This window comes from Xenopus tropicalis, chromosome 8 (genome assembly GCF_000004195.4).
Source record: "Xenopus tropicalis strain Nigerian chromosome 8, UCB_Xtro_10.0, whole genome shotgun sequence".
NCBI lineage: Eukaryota > Metazoa > Chordata > Amphibia > Anura > Pipidae > Xenopus > Xenopus tropicalis.
The window spans coordinates 61,106,403-61,131,418 of NC_030684.2; the positions used below are offsets into that span (position 1 = coordinate 61,106,403).

Sequence of the window (25,016 nt, forward strand, 5' to 3'; positions counted from 1 at the left end):
GCACCTGTGAATGGTACCTCATCAATAAGGACATAAGCATCCAAGTCACTTGTGTTTGTTGGCACAGCCCATTATTGACCATTTTAGAACCTGGCACTTCATTCATAGTAAGCAAATGTAAAATTAATTGATCCTGAAATGTGAAGTCAAGATCTGAGATCATCAATGTTAACTGATAAATGTCTTAAATATTAACAGTTACATTTGTGCCCTTGTATATATTTTTGAGCAGTAGTAACATATCTATATCTATATATATATTTATATATTGGTGACATGTAGATCATGAGCTCTTGCTAGAAACAGCATTAATTTCTGTTGGCATGGTTCAATTTTATTGTCAGTGATTTTTTTTATCTATTCTCTACTCTATACTCTAATATTCGTGTGTGTTAAAAATACACGGTAGTAATAGTGATAATAGTATGTGGGATATACCCCCTACTGTTTAGAATAAAGACTCTACAGATCACAGAGCAGTTAAGTGTAAGCCTGCTTTAAAAAGGGCAGAGCGCTTTCCTCATTTATTCAATAGGAGATATGTTATCCCATATATACAGTTTATATATATAACTTGACCTTTCGACAACTGGCCAACCAGTTGGACATTACAGCAGGGGGCTGCTATGATTATAGCTATCTACTATTGGTGGTCTCTGCCATAGACAGTGATGAGCGAAATTTTTTGTCAGGCATGGATTTGCGACAAATTTCCACGTTTCACCACTGGCGAATTTTTTGTCACGAAGCAGGCGAAAAAATTTGGCATGTAAAAATTCAGAGCACTACAAAAAATTGTTGCATGCACCAAAAAAAATAATCTGCATGTGACAATTTTTTTAATGTGCACAACAATTTTTTTTCCTATGCGTCATTTCCGCTGCTTCGCAAATTTTTTGCTTTTTCGTGAATCTTTGCAAAGATTCGAGAATTTTACGACAAACGGGACAGATTGACTCATCACTAGCCATAGAATATTATCTATAGGGAAGTCTCCCACAAGCAGATAACAATCAGTATTTGTAGTCTAGTTCCGTTTCAGGGAAAGCTTGGTGTTCCCCTTTGTACTCCTATAGGCTTATAGTTATCAGCTGACATTAAATAGCTGCTCATGACAGGTAAATAACATTGCCTAATACAAAACTTAAAATGGAAATGTCTCCAGCTATAATCGTTCATGTTCAATAATCTGCCATTCTGCTCAATAATGTAGCTTTTTATATATGTATAATGTCACATGACAGTTCTGTGTTTAAAGAAATTATGAAATCATAACTAATAGAACATTCAGATGACCTGAGGGCTTATGTAGGGGAAGCTGCTTATGGGTGTTTTTAACAGCAATGTGTCCTTAGAAATAGCTTCCATATTAAAATGTAATCACTTTTGAAAGGAAAAAGTAATGCTGAAGGAAATGCCATTACTTCATAAAAATATGCTTTTACCAGATATGTTCTAAACTGTCAATACCTTGCACTATTTACATCTCAATATACCATATTTATAGTGCAATTGATTACAGTATTTATGTGCCTTAAGAAAGGCCACTGAACATTACAGCTCTGGTTAGAAGTTATAAGCTTAATAATGTACCTAAATTATAACATACATAAAAATACATAAGTTACATGCATCTCAAGCACACATTAAGACCATTTCTTCTGATGACAGGAGATTTCATTGTTTTTATTTGCAGGAAGTGCTTTTCCTTCAAAGGAGCCACTGGGCAGTAATTATTGTTAAGAGAGAAAAGCCTTGGTTCTTCTTCATGGTTAATTGGTTAAATAAATGTTAACATATACATTCTCCATACATTCTAAGCCCTGTTGCAAATGTTCAAGTACAGTTAGAATGTCTTGAAACAACTGCTATTCCTTAAAGCAACATAAAGATGTCCCTACTGTGGTAAATTTATGTGGCAGATGAACCAAAATGGGACTGCTCTAACCGATACCTGGCCCAAGGGAAACAGCAGCTGCAGAATACGGTGGTTGCCTTCTTATGCGCACTGTCAGTACTATATATGAAGCAAGAGTCCTAGGGGCAATCTATTTTAAAATAAAAATTAACGGTTCAGGGATAAAACATCTGCACCATATGTTTAACATGAAAAAGAAAAAAAGGAGGGAAACCATATTTATAATACAGAAATGTTTTCTTGAATAAATATAATTATTGTGTTTTTACATTAAGCTGTGCACAAACACATCACATATTGCATAGCATTGCCTCAATGGTAAATGGGTAAAGTAATAAATATTGGAGAGTTTGTACCAAGCCTGGTAAACCATAGCAACTACTCTGATGTTTGATTTTAAAAAAGGAACCATTAAATAATGAATGGCCTCTATAGGTTATTAGACCAGGAGTATTCTTTGTGACTGTCAGGAATTGCTGGTTGCATATAGGCTAGAGCTTACAAGTTGGGTAACATGCACCCCCAATTTATGGTTTAAAATTTAGTGGTGAGTGCAACTTTCTCCCTTTTTTTTTTACTATAGTTTATACAGGAGCAGTGGCCAACTCCATGTTGTGGCTCCCACCCTTCCCAGCTGCAGTCAGGTGATCCCAGTGAAGCCAGTAAAAGGACAATAATTTGGGGGTTTTAACCTTGAAAGCAAGCAAGTTGCAGGTAAAACTCAGTCCCACAACATTTTAAATCACTAGGCGGGGGTGCAATATTGTTTTCAGTATATGGATAAACAATCCCTGTTTTGCTTAAAGGGGAAGACATTTCTTGGTACAGTAGCTTAATGCACAGAATGTCAAGGGGGCACATTTACTAACCCACGAATCCGAATCCGAATTGGAAAAATTCCGATTGGAAAACGAACATTTTGCGACTTTTTCGTATTTTTTGCAATTTTTTCGGCGCCTTTACGACTTTTCGGAAATTGTCGCGACTTTTTCGTTACCAATACGATTTGCGCGAAAAAACGCAAGTTTTTTGTAGCCATTACGACTTGCGCGAAAAAACGCGAGTTTTTCGTAGCCATTACGATTCGCTCGTATCTTGTCGCGACTTTTTCGTATTGAGCGCTCGTAAGCGGCGGGCGAAACTTTCAGACTTAGCATGATTTTGGAAGCCTCCCATAGGACTCAATGGCACCCTGCAGCTCCAACCTGGCCCAAGAAAAGTCACCATACTGAAGCTTGAATGAATCCGAATGTTTCGTACTCGGCAAGAAAGCTGCGAAAAAGTCGCGACTTTTCGCGCAAGTTTTAACGCTACGAAAAAATCGCAACATTTTGCTCAACTTTCGGAATGGCTACGAAAAAGGCGCGACTTTTCGCGCAAGTTTTAACGCTACGAAAAAATCGCCAGATTTTGCGCAACATTCGGAATGGCTCCGAAAAATTGAAAAATACCGATCATTACGAAAAAAACGCAATCGGACGCATTCGGCCCGTTCGTGGGTTAGTAAATGTGCCCCTTAATGTCCTATATATATTAATAATGGGTGAGTGCAGAGGACCTTTTGTTGTTGTGTGTATAAAGGAAATAAATGTTTGTCCACAACTCACCAAAAGTCACAAGGTGGCAACGCCCTGAGCCATCAGCTAGGGGAATGGAATCAAACCATTTGGAGATAGGCAGACAAGCACTTGATTTGATGATCACTAGGTGGAACCAGTAAACTTTTTCTACCACAGGAACTTACTTAGAAACTGCACTGCAGGTTAACAGCTTAATGGCCAACTGCAAAGAACACAATGCAGGCTTAGATAACCCATTGGTTGGATGGTGGCCTGAAGGCGACCATATTAAGGTTAAACATAGAGGTAATAGGTGTAGTGGATATAGTGGAAAAGTCTATAGAGCCTTGTCTCACTTAGTCAGAATGTACATTGGTCATTTATTACAAACTCCTAGGGCTCTAATTCAGGGAAGGTCTTGACATTGACTTTTGTAATATACTGAAAAATGCAGTGAGGCACTATATTATCTATTGTTAGCATGTGGCAAAAAGAGGCAGATGATTTGGCCTTTGTCCAGAGTTATCTAATGTTCCTTAAGTCTATCATCTTTGTTTTAAAGTGCAATAAGGAATGATTTTGGTTTTCTTAATCTAGGACTCTCATGGGATTAGACACTGAGAGTTAATATTAAATAACTAATGTGTAAGTGTGAATACTGAATTCATAATGTAGCACCATTTACTGCATTTTACTGCTGCTATTTTATTAGCAGCAATACATTGAGCTAAGTCTGCACTTACTATTTATGTTATCAGTTCTGTTCTATTAATTCATGCTAAGTAACATTCACAATATGAGGGTGCCTTTGTCTATATAGCATGAAGATACAACTGGGGTTAGTATTTTGGCACCCATGTACAGGACTGAAACTAGGGGTATGCAGAAGAAGCACGTGCCTAGGGGGGAAAAGCGGGACATTAGGCATGTACCTCTTTGCCCACCACTAGTTTGGCTTTTTGAATTTGCCTCACTGCCTGTAAATGCACAATGGTTGCAATGCCCCCCTTCCTAGCGCATTGATTCCATTGTGCATCACAATCCCTCCACCCCCTGCACCTCAGCAGCCCCCCCGCACTCATCCCTTTACTTTAACTGCGGGAGGGGGGCAATTAAGGCCAGAGGGCATGTGTTAGGCACTACTGATACTGGGCCCGGCACTGCCCATATAGCATTTCTTGACATTTTCTATAATATTTAGAATTAGCTGCATGCCAGAAATAGTAAAAAAGAAAGTAGTGTATTATTATTTTCCTCTATTTTAAATATACTTCATGTTTACCCCAGTATATTATACAGAACAACAGACAGACAGTGAGGCAGAATGATACATGTAGATGCTAATTAGCTCTTAGGTGTTGCTAATTCAGCTCCACAGCTGAGTTTTAGCCATCTCACATAATATCACAGGTGGCAGATAACTCACAATGTGTGCCAATGGAAATATAGCTTTTGCTGCCGAATGAATCCTGGCCAAAGTTATTAAATGGTACTAAGCCTTACAACAGACTCATTGATCCCTGTTGTCTGGCAATTTCCTTGCACAAAGGGTGCAGTTCTGACATGTGGCGGTTGTTAGATTAATCAGTGTTCTATAGCTTTGTGCTTACATTGGCATGTATCACTCTTTGTGTGCATCTGCACTACAAGCTTTCTGCTCCCCTACTGCAAGCAGTGTAGTCAGTGTCATGGAATTACTTCTCCAAACGGTTACATCTTATACTCACTCACAAACAGTTCCCCTTCAGGCACCAATCATTCTTTATAACATACGCTAATGTGTTTTGTGACTATAGATCCTGGCATTTGCATATTTAAGGCATTTACTTTTGCATTTTTGACCTAGTAAGCACTATATGGATTAATATTGAGTCCAGTAGTGTCAGCAGCTACTGCTTTGTTACTGCTGCAACGTGTCCATATAAACAATCAAGCCCACCCAAAATGCATATATGAGTATAGAGGCTCATTTTCAAATACAAGTACAATATGGAAAGTGCTAAAATGGACAACAATCTCCATGTTTATACCCAAATGCAACATTTTTCATAGGATTCCAGCATAATAACAGGAGCCGACTAAACTGGAAATTAGCTTGCTTGTTTTAAATATGATATTTGTGTGGTATCACTTCTGGGGCACCATGCTACACGAATGCATCTTCATCATATGTGTGATGCACAACTTGGGTCCAAGTTGGGTCCAAGCACACACAATATTGTGTCCATTTTAGTATTTTGCACCTTGTAAATGAGCCTTAATATCTATGGATAGAAAGGATAAAGGAAAAACAATGCAACCCAGAATCAGAGGGGTAAAAAAAAGAAAAAAAAAACAAAGAAACAAATATTCTATTCTTCTGTGTTATAGAGTTTAAATAAAACAATGTAAAAGAAATGTAAATGTACTGCCCTAGTTACTGGATGCTTACTAAAGTAACTGCAGAAAGCATCTCTAGTTAAAATGCTAAATGACTTTGCACTGTGTCCGATTAAGTTTGACAGGTTTCACTAAAGGAAAATCGAAGCAGTTTTGCTTAAATTTCTACCTTGTACTGTTTTTCTTTTTAAAGCTGCCTTCCTTGTTTGTGAAAGACCTTGAATACAGCTCAGTCCAGTGAAAGGCAGCCATTCCGTTACTATTAAGAAGCAGTTATCAGATTCTGGAAAACTATATTGCCCTGCACCTGGCCTAGATTACTCAGATTCCTATGCATTCAATTGTATTGAGGAAGTACTGGAGTAATTCTTTTTCATTGTTTCTCCCCTCGCCTTTGAAAGAATGCATGCTCCGAAGCAGAAAGTGTTGCACTGCCATCTACAGACAGCAATATCCCTTAAAAACACATGCGGCATCTCATTTCCCTACAGCCAAGATACACTTTGTTCTAATTTTCTCTTTCTCTAGCACTGATAAATCACAAACTGTTTAGATTTCAGTGCTTCAGCCAAGCATCACATTTTTGGCTTTTAATCTACTGAGACAAGCTAGTGTGCATATTTTCCAGCTACAAAGAAAATAGAATGAAACAAAGAAATTGGAGCAGCATAACCGAATAAGCAAAATGGATAAATAGCAATCTTTAAATTACCTGTCTTGTGTGAATGGGACCAGGTGCCTTGAAGCCTCCTTGACAGCTGCATTCCGAGACACTATAAGGGTCCGAGCTGCTTGAGGAACACTTAGACAATGAGTCACAGCCAACTACAAATGTGTTATCAAGAGGCAGCTCTTGGATGACATGATGCTTCTTAGGAGGAACGGGTGTCTCAGGTTTAATCTGGAATGTAGGTTGCGGTGAAGCAGACTTGTAGTGCTTGGCTAAATCTGGGCTATCTGGCTTGAAAGTAGTTGGTGTGGTGGCCCAATTATACTTCCCCATAGTCTGTTCTTCTAACTCCACAGGAATGTCCAAAGTGCCATTAATATGCTCATGTGCAGGGTCCTCTGACTTGGATTCTTCAATTGTGACAAAATTAAGAAGCAGGTTTTTAGGGGAACGCTTCTTCTTCTTCTTCTTTTTCTTGATCTGTCTGTTTTCTTGGTTAGGAGAAACCCATTCTCCACTCTGCTTACTTTTTTGAACCACTTTGTGCCTTGGAGTCTGGCGACAGCGTACCAGAGCAGTGACAAAAATGACAAGGATTACTGTCATTGTGCCAGCAATAATAGCAATGATTATCTTAACATAGTCATTGGTCTGAGGTGTTATTTCCCCGTCTCTAAAATCCTCACCGACAGCAGTTTCCTTACTTTTTCTCACAAGCTCCTGTATGTAAGATCCATTAGTAATTGTTTCATTTACAAATAAATGCACAAAAGCAATCGTGTGAAATGGTTCCGGCTTTCCCGAATCGTTTACTTTTATAACCAGTTTGTATAATACGCCATGGTCCCCAGCAAGCAACTTTTCTTTCAAGGTAATATTCCCACTTCTTTCCCCAATTGCAAACAAGCCTCTTGAGTTTCCTCCTATAATGCTGTAACGCAGGTCAGCATTGATGCCTGTGTCATTGTCAATCGCATAGACCCTTGCCACTACAGATCCTGGGCTTGTTGATGTTTGCACTAAATCATATGAATAATTATTTGAAGGGATGACAAATACTGGCTTGTTATCATTGACATCTTCAACAAATATGGTTACTTTTACAGTAGAGGACTTTTGCGGGCTGCCTTTATCTAAAGCTTTGACTTGAAAAGTGTATGAACCTTGTTGCTCTCTATCAAAGGTAATATTTGGTCTGATGACACCGGTTAGAGGATCGATGATAAAATTATCTCTGGCATTAACAAGAGAGAGTGTGACAACTGCATTTTCCCCTGAGTCGGCATCGGTCACCGTGATGAGTCCCACCGTGCCATACATAGGAAGGTTTTCAGGGACATAAAAGTTATATTCATTATGAGTGAATGAGGGGCTGTTGTCATTTTGGTCAAGAACAGACAAGGTGACAGTAGTATTGGTCTGTAAGGAAGGGTTCCCGTTATCCTTTGCAATTACTGTAAATGTGTATCTGTCTTGCTTTTCCCTGTCCAGTTTCCTTACCGCTGTGAGAATTCCTGTCCTCCGATCCAAATTGAAAATTGTGGGTGCATTGGGTCCCAGCATGTAGCTTAGCTCTGCATTGCGCCCACTGTCTGCATCAGTAGCACTGATTTTGGTCAATTCTGTTCCAGGAGGATTGTTTTCCACAAAGGACAATCCAATCATTGGTAATGTAAAAACAGGAGCATTGTCATTCTCATCCTTTATTTTAATCAGGAGCATTGCTGACTGATTTAGTGGCGGTTTCCCAGAGTCTGAAGCGACAATTTTGATTGCATATTCTCGAGTACTCTCATAATCTAGCGGCGCTGCTGTCTCTAACAAGAATTGATTGTCAAATACTGGCTTTAACCTGAACGGAACATCGTGATCCGTAAAACATGTCACTTTGCCATTCAGATCAGCATCCTTGTCAGTTACAGTTATTAGGGCTATTTTTGTATTAAGTGGAGCTTTTTCAGATAGCTGCACCGTGCCATTCACTGGATTTATAATGTACCTTGTATCGATTGATGGAATGTTATCATTTATGTCAGTAATATTTATGGTTACAGTAGCTCTGGATGGAGTTGAACTGCCATCACTTGCCAACACAGTCAGTTTATGGTAGGGAGACTCCTCCCTATCAAGGGGCTCTTTGACAGTAATTAATCCTGTGTTATTATCTATAGCAAAATGCCTTTTGGCAAGGTTGGTGATCTGATTCCCGAAGTAAAAATGAATTTTTGCATTAGAGCCCAGATCAGCATCTGTAGCATGGAGTTGTGTCACGGAGGTTCCCACTGCAGCATCTTCTGGAATATTCACCTCAATGTCTTTCTCCTTGAATACAGGCCGGTTGTCATTGACATCAGTAACAGTTACTTGCAAAATTGCTGTACTGGATCTTGCCGGATTTCCACCATCCTCAACTTTGATCTTCATGACGTAAGTGTCTTTCTGCTCTCTGTCCAAGCTCTGCTGCACAATAAGCTGTGGCCATTTGTCCCCTTCTGGTGTTTCAATGACATCAAGTCCAAACACATTTTGGCCCTGTAAAACAAAGAAATAGCAATAAATGTCAGTAAATCATTAAAAAATCAGTTGACTTAATAAGTTTATAATCTATCTGAAAAGTTTTTTGGATTTATAGAAATGTTGGTATCGAATTTCAAAATGCAGTATAAAAATGGGCACGGTGAATATTGCACAAGTGGAAACTTTATTTAAATACACAAACAGGACAAGAGACAAACAGAAAGAAAGACACATAGACGGACAGGCAGACAAACAGATATAGATTTTTTATTTGTCTTGGACAAATAAGATCTATGTAAATATGTAAGCTCAATCACACACAGCTGTAATTGATTTTTCCTATGTAAGAAACCTGTTTAAATTCATAATCAGGCCTAGCATATTGGAAACAATGAAAAGAGAATAGATAGCTTCTCATTGCGCAATGCTTATATTATGTGTAAAGCTATTTTTATAGGAGGCAACAAAGTTAATAAATTAAAAGCACTTTTCAAGCTGCTGATTTGATTCTGCTAACCAGATGGGACCAAACTGCCAGTAAACACAAAAATAGATTTATGAGGCATTTGGAGCCTTACTAAATAAATGATTTCTAATGAGATGGCTGTAGAAAATGTTGGCCATTTATTTTAAAATATAATTCCCTGATAAGCGTTGTAATGCACTTACACAGAATTCTGCAGCCTATGATTAGCAATTTGAATAGATTGGGGCATGGGGAACAATCTGACAACCATGGAGATAACAATTTCCTCCATATGCTTTTAAATAAGCACAATAGCAATTCAAAGAGAAAGATATGTCAGACAATAAAGTTTATACCCCGTAGTCAAATATATAACTGTCCAGCACTGTTGGTGACTAAATATGTGTATAAACATGTACAAAGATCTGTCACTGATTGACTGACGCACACTAATGGGAGTATTTATTAACACTGGAGACAAACATCACCGGTGATGTTGTCCATAGCAACCAATCTGTAATAAGATGTGAATGATCACTTATAAATAAGAAAACAAAAGCAAAGATCTAATTGGTTGCTATGGGCAAAGTTACCAGTAATGTTGGTCTTCAATGCTGATATATGCACCCCTAATTGTAATGAAGCTTTCGTAGCTAAACTGTTTCCTAATAGCATAAATGCACAAGCTCTCAAAATTCTATAATTGTGGCCTGTATTTAATTATGAAATCCAATACAGACTATGCTAAGTTTCAGTACCAGCTTTCCTGACTCTTTAAAGGGGTTGCTCACCTTCAAATTAACTTGTAGTATGATGTAGACAATCATATTCTGAGACAATTTGCCATTGGTTTTGCTATCTGGTTGCTATGGTCTTATTTATCTAATCAACCAGGCAGTGGTTTAAATGAGAGACTGGAATATGAATAGGAGAGGGACTGAATAGTAAGATAAGTAATAAAAATAACAATAATAGTACTACATTTGTAAGCGCACAGAGCAATAACTATAACAAATAAACAATAATAAAGACCAACTGCAAAGTTGTTAGGAAAAGGACATTCTTTAACATACTAAAAGTTACCGTAAAGGTGAACCACCCCTAACACCCAATCCCAGTACCAGAATTTCCAAACCTTTAACAGCCAATCCCAGGGACAATGGTATTTGAACATAAGTAAAAGTTCAGTTGGAACAAAAGGGATCAAGTCGTAGGGGAAACACAGTTATGTGATAGCTAGGGTTCACCAGATCTAAAGGCTGATAAATGAGAAGCTCTGATGTCAACATGGTCCTGCTTGTCTACTGGAGAGGTTTCATTGCTTGGATTGGTCAGGGTAGTGCCATCTAATCTGAATACTAGTACACATGCTTATCCAGTAATGGTGTATAACTATTTCCATCTGCCAAACCAATATTTTTCCCCGCAGCAAATGAACATAGTGATCAGGCAGTCATATTAGTCAGTGCCATGGATTGATGGATTAAGACATATGCCACCATGTACCCAATGCACAATACACAATGCAAAATTACACTCTCTTCTTCCCTTCATATTTCAATAGCTATATCTGAATGTACTGTTCCAGCAAGGCTATTCTAACTTGAAATATGGCATTTTTAAAAACCCAAATGTTATAACTACTCAATAAAGGCAGGGGTAAAACAATTCTAAAATCAGTTTTTAGTTTCCTATGATATATTTTCAGCAGTTTTATTTCCATTTATAGTCTGTGGCAGCAGTCCATAAGGGAAACAATTAGTCCATTGTTATAGTAAAAAAAAAGTTTGAAATAGTGTACTGTAGCTTCATTTTTTTTAGAATAATTTCGTACTTTTGCTTAATTTTGTGTTAGTATTGTCTTCCCTACAGAGCTGAAGGCATCTAATCATGATACATTTGTTTGATGCAGGACAAGGCAGCTCGCTTCAAAATCTTTTTTTTTTTTTTTATAAAATGTAAGCAGAGTGAAACTTACAAATGCAACCAAATTAGTTGTTGACCAATCCATCCACAAACGTACAGGGTTTCCACTATCCCATAATGTGCATTGCACTAAAAGTGCATCCTTTTTGAATTATATGGAACATACTTAAGATTTACACTCAGCTGCAAATCTGCCTACATATCATAACAACAAACTGATATACAATTTGTTTATTTTTAAACCAAGAAATGCAAACAACACAGGACATCACTCAAAGCTGTGTAATAGGCTAATTATTCACTACACCACAAGATCTGGAGTAAGCTGCCATGGAAATGTTATACAAAAACATCAGCTTGGGGCATTAAAAATCTTGTGGCCTTTGGGCCAAAAGTTGGCCGTTAAGTTTTTCTAAAATTTGGAATATGACCATATATTTTGTTTTGTAAAAATTTGACCAGCTGCAATACATCCATGATCACCCGCCCTGTCCATATGCTTTTTATTTATATAACTAAGGTTTGGTACTGTTGTTAGACTAAGGATGTCTGAGTCTGACACATCTAAGACAGATACTGCTAGAGAAGTGACAGCTTGCCAAGAATCACACATTAGATTGCTGAACACACAGAATCTTACTGGCCGACAACAATCCTTTGTAAATCTGTCATTGGGATCCCAAACAATGTTTGGTTTAAGTACATGTGCACTAAAGCTAACGTAAATCAGTGGGTTGCATGTATAAATCTCAAAGTAGCCTTATACCTTAAATCATAGCTGATTCGTAATGCTACATTCCATCAATATGTTTATTAGCCTCAGCATCACAACAGATGTTTGTTTTATTCTTCTCACAGATCATTCAGTTGAGGTAATTTTTTACATAGACATACACGATTCCTCAGATTGAGAGGAAACCGTGATAGTTGGTCATAAGCTTGCAGTTCCCAGTACCCAGTATTTGCTGGCTGCAGAGTGTAGTAGACATGGTGGGTGGTGTGCAGGTATCTCTAAAGCAGAGACACACAGAATCTATCCATGCTTCCACAAGCTCATAGTTTCAGAGTAGTAAACATGAGGCCAAATGAGTGAGGGCTCAGATACATATAAAGGGCACAAACCACAAACTGTGACAAATGTATACAAAAATATGAAAAAAAAATGGAAAACAAATCATAATAGCACTTACAGGTATGAGCCCTGGCTGGGTGTCTACACCCTATTCTGTGAGCATTCACTTTAGGTATAAGCACAAAAATATGAAAAAGAGATGCTGCAAAATCATCATTAAAACTGACACTTAGGGGCTGATTTACTAAGACACGATTTCGAATCCGAATTGGAAAAATTCCGATTGGAAACGAACATTTTGCGACTTTTTCGTATTTTTTGCGTTTTTTTCGGCGTCTTTACGATTTTTGCGTAAAAACGCGAGTTTTTCGGCGTCTTTACGATTTTTGCGTAAAAACGCGAGTTTTTCGGCGTCTTTACGATTTTTGCGTAAAAACGCGAGTTTTTCGTAGCCATTACGAAAGTTGCGCAAAGTCGCGATTTTTTCGTAGCGTTAACACTTGCGCGCAATGTCGCGCCTTTTTCGTAGCGTTAAAACTTAAAAGGCGCGACGTTTCGCGCAAGTTTTAACGCTACGAAAAAAACGCGACTTTGCGCAACTTTCGTAATGGCTACGAAAAACTCGCGTTTTTACGCAAAAATCGTAAAGACGCCGAAAAACTCGCGTTTTTAAGCAAAAATCGTAAAGACGCCGCAAAAAAACCCCCAAAATTACGAAAAAAACGCAATCGGACGCATTCGGCCCGTTCGTGGGTTAGTAAATGTGCCCCTTAGGGATTCAAAATGACTGATGCCCAAGCAGCTTTCAAGGAATTCTTAGTTACATTTGCCATGCCGGTTTTCCCACACCTCATCTGTTGCAACAGCTTAAACTAAGAAGCATGTCTGGACACTGCTAGCTTGCCAATTTTATTATCATTGCGTGAAATACAATTCCAAAAGAAAATCATCACAATGAGTGGAATCTATTTAAGGTCTGTCATTCCCCATCTATGAATATTAGAAGAGAGATGGCAATAGAAGGAGCTGCTTGCATGCTTACAGTAAACTAATACTGCAGGTCAGCATTCTGGATGTTGTTCAGACAGGTACTGTTTACATTCTGATGGCATCAAACTCTTGCTCATTTAATACGCTAGGGCCAACAACTAAACATTTGTCATAAATCAGCATTCAGGACATTCCTTGTCAGCATAATACCATGTTACTTGAGATTAATCATTATCTTGCTCAAATATCTCATCCTGTGATTAAGCATCATCGTGAATACAATATATCCCAGACTGACTCAACGGAAATAATATCTATAACAGAAGCTGATCCGGTATGAAAGAAGAATTTATAGCATTGACAAATACATCTATGGGGGTGTTCTTTGAAAGTAATCAGAATCTAACATAAAGACTTCTTATTTAAAACATGTTCTCTGAATTATAATAAAATTAGGATTTTTTTTTGTACATTTGCTCAGCACACACAGCTTATAGTATACATCAGTGCTGTCCAACTTCTGTGGTACCGAGGGCCGGAATTTTTCCGACCTACGTGGTGGAGGGCCAATAATGGAAGCCAGTTTTGACCACTCCCTTTTTTGAAACCACACCCACTTGAAACCACACCCGTGTTATCACATGACCATACCCATATTAATGGTTGTAGTACAGCAAAAAACCTGCCATACTCTGCCTGCCCTACCCTGCCTGTGTGTGCCATACTCTGCCTTCCCTACCCTGCCTGTGTGTGTCATACTCTGCCTTCCCTACCCTGCCTGTGTGTGCCATTCTTGGATGGTTTGTGCCATACTTGGCCTGTGTGTGCCATACTCTGCCTGCCCTACCCTGCCTGTGTGTGCCATACTCTGCCTGCCCTATGCTACCTGTGTGTGCCATACTCTGCTTGCCCTATGCTGCCTGTGTGTGCCATACTCTGCTTGCCCTAACCTGCCTGTGTGTGCCATTCACAGGCAGCATACAGTGACACAATGCTGGTACTGCTCCTACAGTCTGGACAATAACTATATATTAAAAAACTACAGTCTGTCTAAGTTGTGAACAGGGGAACAATGTGGGTGATTACAGTCTGAGCCTGAAGTGTGAACACTGCAGGGGGTGAACAATGCAGAGATTAAAAGTGTGAACAACCCAGGGGATTACATATTTAAACAATACGGCCTGATTACAGCCTGAATATGAGGTGAGAACCATGCAGGGGAGGCAGTTAATCACAGTACTGATACCATTTAAAGCTTACACAAGAGTAAGCCATCAAAGCAGCCAGACAGGTGGGGGGCCACACGGGCCGCCAGTTGGACAGTACTGGTATACATTATTTACATATTTTTGTTTAATTGTTTAAGCCCTCTCTCATCGAGTGTATATTGCAATGTCTTGCTTAACATGCCCAAAATAATGAATAATAGGCAACTCCCATTTATTATCATATAGTAAGTTCTTTGAAATACAAGCAGTCTGTTGCTCAATTTATTGTTTGCTAACAGTGTAATTGATGTAGATTGGTCTGACTTTATGAACCTACAACTGTTTTTGGTTGGCATCATACCTTACTAAACCTGTTAAACTCTATTTAGTCTCTTGGTCCCCAAGATTAACCCACAACCCATATGTTTAGCCATAATGGTACTGTAGCTTATTCCTTGATGTCAACTAAATGTGCCCTCCCCCTATAAAGCACCCCACCTGAGGGCTCCTTTTTGAGGACATCATGGTGCCATTGTGCAAGCCATAAACATTCTCATCACCTCATAGCTATAAACTCTAATTAAATTGCAGCATTTTCAATTAAGGCATTCATTACTTGACAAATACAACATCAACATTTGAAGTCACCATTGATCTTTTTTCAGCCTGACAGCCAGAAAAATAATCAAGAAGTATCTGAAATGTTGTTGTGATTCACTATGGCACTTGGTGTGGAAACTGCAGTGCTGTGGTGAGGAAACCTTAGGGGTGGTATATAGTTATTAAGCGGAATAAAGAAGAAACTGATAAAAATTTACATTATTATATGAAGGTGGGGCATTGTCAAATTGGTATGCATTCACATTCTATTTGTCAACAAACAATAAAAAGTAAAAACTCTATAACAATTCATTGAAATATTTTGCAAATCCTTTGACTTCTACAGACCAGATAGCATATGATTCATAAAAACATCACTTCAGATATGAAACTTGTTACCCAGAATGCTTGGGACCTTGGGTTTTCCAGATAAGGGATCCTTCCGTAATTTGGATCTCCATATTTAAAATCTGCTGAAAAATCATTTAAACATTAAACCCCATAGGATTGTTTTCCTCCAATAAGGATTCATTATAGCTCAGTTACCATCAAGAGTAAGGTACTGTTTTATGAAAATGGAAATCATTTTTAAAAATTAGAATTATTTGCTTATAATAATAAGTCTGTGGGAGATGGCCTTCCCTTAATTTGAGTTTCCAGATAACAGATCCCATAACTGTACTATTTTTGGTCAGCATTGTTCTCAATTTACTAGGTGCCAAATCAGGATCTGATTTGAATGAGATGGTTGCCACAGGAAGAGGATTTTCCTCTAAAGATGAAAAGTTACTACGGTTTGCAAAGTTACTTGCCCACCCTGTTATGGCTGAGTAATACTGATGACTTTAGTAGGACTGACAGTCCACAAAATGGACATTCTGCAATATAAGTCTTGTGATAACACTGTGTGATGTGATTTTGTTCAGCCATTTCCCATTTTCCCCTGTAAGTAATGAGAAAACTGAATTGAGCAGAGCATGTGTACATGTGACAAAACACAATTTCAGTTCATTTTAATGGGTGTGATGCTGTTGTTAGAAGAACTGAAGCATGCTGTGTTCCTTCTCTACCAACACACGACACTGAATCACAATTGCTCCAAATAGCAGACCTCAGCTTAGCCATAAATGCTACTGAATGTTTAATATGCATGAGCTTACATAAAGCATCTTAAACAAAGAGATGCCAAGATATTATAAGACCTAACTGGAAAAGAAAAATGCAAGAACAGAGGGTAGTTTGGTTAGTACCTTTTCTGTTTCTCTTTCTCTGTAATTTCAAATGCTGAATTATAGTGCATTTTTATTATAAAGGCATTTGAAAACACACAGAAAATGGTAGTGCTATAAAACCATTTTATAGATGTCTAACTTTGTAATTGATCTTTTAGCTGAAGCTGTTACTGTTAATGGTACTGTGGCCTCAGACTTATGTTTGGATATCATATAACTGCTTCAACATGACAATAAAGATAATTATTCATTGGATTATTGTTTAAGCCCCATCTCCATCGCTGCTATCATGAGCAGTATCCCCAATCAGTCCTTGGATTTGTAATTTAACAAAACTTCTACACTGAATAAACCTGTGCTGGATGATCAAGTTTCCGCAAAGCAATATTTTAATTGTCATTTTTCCAGTTACAGTAATGACATCAGCTGGCACTGCTTAAAACACAAACCGGCTATAAAGCTCTAGTTGGGAACTAGTGACAGGACAGTAATTCTTTATCTTTTATGGTAGGATAATAAAAAGTCTATTTTTAATGCATGTGTGTGTCACTAATAATTGTGCCAGGAATGCAAAATGCAATGTGAAAGCAGCCTTTAATGTACAGTATTGAAGCACAGGGCTATTTACATCACTGTATCCACATTAGCTAATTTGTCTGGTGAATGAATAATGAGACCAAAGAAAAAGCAAGATCCTTAGATTTCCAAAAAATCTCCCAAAAATATAACTCAAAGTAGCAACAGACCAGAACATTCAAAACCTCATCAATGATCCTGCAACAAATTACAGCCTTCCAGGTAACCAATGTAAAGGGAACCCACTAGAAGGGTACCAAGTGTTGATGCATGGACTGCTGCAGCACTGTAGGGGTAAATATTTCCCTTTTGTCTCTATTTTGCTTTCTCCCTATGACCTTTAGCATTCAGTACTGCTGAAGTGCAGTGTACCCCTAGAACCCTATGCTATACACTGCAATTCTCACCACTCTGATGCATCACACAGTCTCTATCAAAGCAGTTAGGGCCTCTACTGCAATGTACTCTTGTCCTCTATGAGTATATACTCTAATTTAGTGAGTGACATGTAATTTGTCTTCACTCTGATGAACCCAGTTTACATATTGCAAATATTTTTCCCATTATCTTGTACTGCAGGTCTCCTAGCTATTCAGGCTTATTCAAGGCTTTAATGACTATAACCAGCCAATCCTGGTTCTTGATTTATTCTGCCTTACTGCTGAATTCTGAACCCATGTAAAGACATAAATGAGTCTTCTTATTTACAAGGTGCTTAGTGTCTTCTCCTTGAAACACTGGTATAATACCCATGGACAATTATTTCACCAAATACAAACAAAGTTATACTGGTTAAACACCTAGTAAAAGAAACAAAGGAATTAGATCCCAATCCTAATAATAAGTGATATAAATGGAGATATCCTAACTCTGGAGTCCTACGTAAATTGCTATTGTTGAGTGTACATGCAGCAAATGTATCTTTAGCATTGCTACATACCAATTTCTTGTATGACATTTACCGTTCACAAACACAAATACCTTTTCTTTCAAAATTTAACAGAAAATGCACATGTCCTAATATTGCTTAAAACTAAAGATAAATAAAAGACATTATACTGGCAAGCAGAAGCACAGTGCAACTGTATCTCTATATTATGCTATACAAGAATAATGTGATTATTTCCCAGTGCTAAAGAAACATTCCCATTATAATAAGAAAATATGTGAAACTCTGCTTTTTTACTCTTTTACAGTAGATTGATTATAAAACTTTAAAATCACAAACAAGACAATTTAACCAATTTTAGCTATGACTTTTTCCAAATGGCTTTCTGCAACAAGCTATTTTTCTGCATTTATTTTCTTTGCCTTTGTGTAGACTTGTTTGATCTCAGCGCTCAGAGAAAAAAAATAATTGTTTCACTTGTGAAGAAAAGACATTTTATTGATTTGCTGTTGTTTTACCTCGTATTTTCTAAATATTGGCAGCCTAATAAGAGCATGTGTACAGAGATCACTTTTGTTTTTTTGCAATATCTGGGAAGAATAAAAAGTTATGCAAAGCATTACAGTAATGGCCAAATAAATATCTAGACTTTTCTACAATGCCATAATCAGTCAGTTTTGGATTAAAATGGAAATGGAATCAGTTTTTGTCAAACTGGTTCAGTAACATATATCCTTGGCGACTCAACTTGCTATTTTTTATAGTAGCTGAGATCTGTGTATTGTGTTGGCATACAAGCCAAAACAACTGCGAATAGATGACTGCAAACAAGTTATGACATGAGCAAGTAAAGTCATAAGGTAAATTCAACTGAGAACTTCAGAGAGGTGGATACAAGAGCAGGTGTAAACACCATAACACCATAATATCCATGAGTCTTAGGTGGTGGGGAGAAGAGTTAAGCCATAAGCTACTGGCAACCCCCCACAGCCAAACTCAACAAATGATGGTTTCAATTGATGTTAAAAAAATTTCCACCACCACTGGATGCTTCAGCATGCCTGAGACCTCAGCATGGCCAAGGCCACTGCTGTCCTTTTCTGAACATCTAAATTCAATAGAAGAACCAGCTCAACACTGGACTGTTATCCTTTTCTAGCTCCCGATGGCAAATGGAAAGGCCACAAAAAGGGCTGAAACTATAATATTCAATTTCCTGCATATTTCTTTATGGCCAAGGTGCCTCTACCTCCTCTACTGCCTCTTCCTCACTTCTTACCATATTATAATAACCCCATCACTTTCTGGACTGCAGTAAACTATGCAGATGCAAACAAACTGTTGTATGTGGTCCACTCTCTGTTAGATTTTGAAGTAGTCTTTGTACTTCAAGAGGGCATTTTGAGAGGTATATACAATAAATAAAGCAGGAAAATGTAAAGTCCAGATTTGGAAAAGGTAATCGAATACAACATCCATTGTCTAGTGTCACTGGGACGTGGTCAGTTAAAAATAGTCTCGAATGAAACAATACAGCCTGCTCTGAGAAATAAAACTAGGTCAGTTTAGTATTACCATGTAATAAGCCCAATTCACCAGGAAAATAGTGTATCAGGGCCTTATCATTTATCATTCTTTTAAAAAAAAAAAAAAAACTAAGCTCACTTTAGCTCCAACCACAAATATACACATCCCACCCATACACATAAAATGTTATCTTAATTGAGAAATAACTGTGACACTAATGCTATTTAATTGTGGATGGTGGACTGGTGCTATGCTAACAGTAAAGAACTGTAAAAGAATTTTGACAGGACGCTGGGACTACAAAGGCAAAGTATTATGTTTTTCCCTCAAATTAAGAGGAAATGATAATGTAAGGACAATTCCAGCTTCATTTATGTAAAGTGACCCTACAATGCTCTTCTCTCAGATGTGTCTTTTGAAAACCACAAAGTATTTCTCATGTTTAATCCTATCATTGATGAAAGCAAAGTCGAGGAATACAAATGATATTATAATGAACTTTTTCTTGCTGAAATAAAAGAAATCATATTGAAGCTGTCAAGAGGCTGCATCAATGATGGCAAATCCAATCAAGAATTCATTGCAGAAAAAAAAAAAATTAAAATAAAAATACAATAGGATCAAACCAGGAAGTAGATTAAGTTAATAAAAAAACAAAAAACGAACATCAAAATAAGCAGCTACATGGATTATACATATACACGGATGTGAGTCATATCTTTGTGGAAAGTATAGGCTAGCTATACGTAATGTTTATCTTCTATTTATATCGCTGAGTGTGTTAGGAAGTAGAGTATGAAGCTAGTTTATGCTATTCAACGAATGCCCTTTCCCTTTATATCTATTTATATAGCCATATTTCTTAAGCTGGTCACACATGAGCCGACTCCTTCCAGTATTTTACATTTCTGCCCAATATTCTATGTGGTGGACACATTTCTTATAGGCCTTAATACAAAGGCAATATCTTACTGAATGAAATATGGCAGCCCCTACTATTATTTATAAATGCATATATAAACAGATGGACTGTTCTGAACCTACAATAACCTTTGCATTTAAATTCTAAAGTAGATGAGAATCCTAACAGAATTGCATTTGAATGATCTACGCTCCTGCATCTCATGTAGTGTAGTAAGAATCCTATCATCATATTTATAGAATACAGATTGCAAAAACAGCAGGTAGTGAGCTAAGTGTTGAGTCCTTCACAAGTTAATAGATTCTTCCACAGCAATTCATACCTATTTAAGAAAATTGCCCAATACCATAGTTCACAAAGAAAGGGATTACTCACAATGACACAAATATTAAAACAAATTCTATTCACAGATTACACATAACAAACAAAACTGAGCTAATTAGCATGACATTCACTTATTGCTTGAACCCTGTTTATGTGCAGAGCAGCTGAGCTCCTTGTATTAGTTACACCTTTTATGGCATAGAGCTCATCACTATTCTTTATAAGAAAGCCGTGGGGTATAATTCCTCTTTAATATCTTTAAAGTAAGGTACATTAAGGCAAAAGCATTGCATTTTGTAGTTTGTTTGAACTTTGAACCTTGCTCCACCCCCACCCTTAGTAAAGGGATCCTTTTGTAAATAGTTGTAAGACATTGTACTGGTATGGGACCAGTTATCCAGAATGCTCAGGACCTTGGGTTTTCCGGATAAGGGGTCCTTCTGTAATTTGGATCTCCTACATTATGGGGCAGATTTATCAAAACACAAGTTCGAATCCCGAATGGGAAAAATTAGGATTGGAAACGAAAATTTCTGAAGATCGCAAATATCACAAAAAAATCGTATTAGTCACGATAATATCGTATTGGCGATCTTAAAGTCACAAAATTTTCATACCGTGATTGTAAACAACGACAAAATCATTCCGATTTTTTTGCGCTAAGAATATGAAAAAGTTGCGCAAGGTATGAAAAAGTCGCGCAAGGTACGAAAAAGTCGCGCAAGGTACGAAAAAGTCACGGAAAATACGTTTGGACTGATTGAACGAACGCTCAGAGCATTCGTGGATAAGTAAATGTGCCCCTATGTCTACTAAAAAATTATTGAAACAGTAATTAAACCCAATAGGATTGTTTTGGCTCCAATAAGGATTATTATTATTATATCTTAGTTGGGATCAAGTACAAGGTACTGTTTTATTATTACAGAGAAAAAGGAAATAATTTTTTAAAATGTGAATTATTTGATTAAAATGGAGTCTATGGGAGATGACCTTTCTGTAATTTGGAACTTTTTGGATAATGGGTTTGCGGATAAGGGGTCCGATAGTAGTAGTAGGTCACTGAGTATGCAATATACCAAATGGTGTTAAGGCTACATTCTACCCCCCCATACAAGCACAATGATTCAAAAACTCAAAAAAAAATAACCTCAATATACTGGTACCTTTCCTACAATGTTGTCAGTTGCAGTGTGGTTACTGAAATTTCTTATGATGTGCAGATCTCTATGGCCAGAAACTGGTAAAGTGTCTGCTATTTAATTTCAAACCAGCCTTAAAGTGAATTGCTTACAATTATTCATTTTTTTTATATCTGACATCTGATGTGTTAAACCACTGATCCCCAACCAGTGGATCGTGAGCAAGCCCCAAGCCCTTGGATGTTGCTTCCAGCGGCCTCAAAGCAGGTGCTTATTTTAAATTCCTGGCTTGGAGGCAAGTTTTGGTTGCATAAAAAACAGGTGTAATGCCAAACAGAGACTCCTGTAGGCTGCTAGTCCACATAGGGGCTACCAATAACAGTCCTTTTTGGAACCCCAAGAACTTTTTTCATACTTGTGTTGCTCCCCAATTCTTTTTATATTTGAATGTGGCTCAGCGGAAAAAAAAACTTTGGGGATCCCTGTGTTAAACTATCACTATGAGCCTGTCTGGGAAGGAGTGTCCCTGTGATTTATCTATGGCTTATTTCTGATATCCTTCCACAGGTTACTGCAGTTATTGTCACCCACTGGTTTGTTAATTGTCCTCCTGTCCTATATGTTGTATTTGTCACCTGACCTGTACAAGGGCAACTGTGATACCCCTTAATGCAAGCTTATATATTACAAATTAGCGAATCTCCTAAAATTCATCACTGTTAACAAATAGGAATGCTGTGCTTTTTCCCATCTCACACTTACATGTAATAGTATATGAGAAAAAAAACATAAGGGTCATTATGGTGTATAGTTTTATATTGGTTGGAAAATGCTAATTCAGAACAGACAGTAGCATCATAACCGCGACACTGTTCTGAACAATATTCTATAGGCAATATCACACTGCCAAGTTTACTGTACTGTGCAACAGTAATAAACAGTAAGATTTGTGCCAGGATAATCACGTTACACTTCAAGTGATTTCTTTGCAACAAAGCAGTGGAGAAGGAAGAAAATGGCATGTGGCATAAATCAGTCTTAATTCAATATATTCTAAATACATAAAGTTTCATTCCATTTCATTTTTTTTGCATCTGGAATAATTTACATATACTTTGTGGACACTCTGCTTGTATTGTTAAAGGCCCTCTAGTCCCTACTGTCCTCTGTTTGTGAGCAGTAAAAAGATTGCTGGTTGTCTCCTTTGGATTACCTTCTTGCTAAAGCTGGAATTAAGTTCTTAAAGATTTGTCTAGCATGCTTAGCAAGGAATTGTGTGATGATTTGCTTTGCACACAACTTCTTAGCTGTATGTACGGTATTAGCTCTTTCCATAATCTGCCATATTGAGAACATCTTTAGCTTTGCTACCAGTGCACCGGACATGCTGCCAATAAACACAATCCAACCCACAATCCAAATAGCATACATATAGATATAAGATGCTGTTGTCCCTTACAAAAAAAAATATATTTTCATATTTGATAGTTTAGGCATTGACTACAAATCCGACATACCGATGAGTGTAGAGCATTCCATGTCTTGATCTAGCCATACAGTGTAGCTTGCTTTACACCAAAACAGCACAATTTTTTCATTCTTTCTTTTTTCTCTCTTTCTTTCTTTCTCATGTCTTATTCATGTTATTAGCTTTCATCCCTGGCTTCCCAATATTCTTATGCATTTCTACCTGTTACTACTTTCTTTTTATGGTATAAAGTTCAATATTTGCCCCATATACTTTATTAATCATGAAACTATTTTATAGTAGTCATTGATTTATTTTATTTTTTTTGCTAAATAGCCTAATGATAAAAATACTATGAAGGATGAAACTTTCTTATTTGCTGTTTTCTCACCGACTTGCAGTAACTGAAATCTGACCGTCTTTATGGCTATTTTTATCTTCTCTTTCTTCTACACATCAAAATGCTATATGCACTTGTATCTCCTTCAAAGCTGATTACCACCCTTGGGCCACAGTGCATGTTATGATGCTAATCTAAGGTTCCATAATAAACAGCTGTAACTGTAAAATGGCAAATTATCTCATGGTATAAATGTGATTCATTATGGTATAATGAACAATTAGTTTTGTTTCATTATTTATGCCCATGTTTCCCATATAATACTTTTATTACATTCCACTATTTGTGTTTATTATCATCTCCAGTATGTGGCATGGGGGAGGTTCTATCAAATTGGACATGTTAACCATTAAAATGGCCCAAACTGGCAATCTGTACATTCTGGTAAATGCCAGAGGGGCTGCTACCATATAACCATAGACATTATTTATTGGGCCTGTGGGAGGCTTTTTGGGCCTCTGTGCTCTTAAAATGCATATTTTTATTCTTGCTTGTGTGTCATGACAATAGTTCTGCATTATTATTTATCTTTTTATTCAAATTTTGTGCAATGTATAGCAGGTTTATTGATCCAGATTCCCCAGTAAAAGCACAACCAGAATGTTTTTCTTAGATATATCCATAATATCTCTCACATCATTTTTATATTGGCATACGTTTTACTAATCATAAACATATTCAAGTGATTTCAAATATAATATTGAAATAAATGACAGTAGTGAAGAAAATGATCACTCCAAGAGAAATAAAATTGACTTTATATTTCTTGAAGTATATATTATAGTACTAATAATGTCCAATGATTTGGAGTTAGTCATTCCTTTGCTACTTTTGATAAGCATGTCAGTGACACTCACATGCTTAGTGGGCTCTGGGCAGCTGTTTAGAAGCTAAAGCTTAGGGGTCATCACAAATTATCCAGCAGAAAATTAGATTTGCATTTTCTATAAGCTAATGCTACAGGACGATTTGAAATCTGAACCTTGTAACACTGGCTTTAGAGCTGACGTACTACAAAGTTGTAATAATTTGAATTGCTTATTAATCAAACTTATATACATTTATATGTGACATTTATATTCTATATATACAGTATATTGTGCAGTCCTTAACCTAAGGTTAGTGACAGCAGCACAGAGCATGAATCAGCAGAATCAGCAGAAACGAAGATAGGGAGCTACTGTGGCATCTTCAGAGGCACAGATCTTCCCTGCTAAAGGCAAGTGGTTGG

The 25,016-nt window shown here is 37.3% G+C and overlaps 1 protein-coding gene across 4 annotated transcripts in view; it reads right to left on the bottom strand.

Annotated features, from left to right (window-relative positions):
- Positions 1–25,016, bottom strand: part of pcdh11x (protocadherin 11 X-linked) — a 797,852-nt gene that overhangs the window by 637,553 nt on the left and 135,283 nt on the right. For all 4 annotated transcript variants that reach the window (XM_031891054.1, XM_018096773.2, XM_002936199.5 and 1 more), the window contains one exon: positions 6,569–9,058. In XM_031891054.1, the coding sequence (XP_031746914.1) occupies positions 6,569–9,058 (2,490 nt within the window). The remainder of the gene's footprint in view (positions 1–6,568; positions 9,059–25,016) is intronic.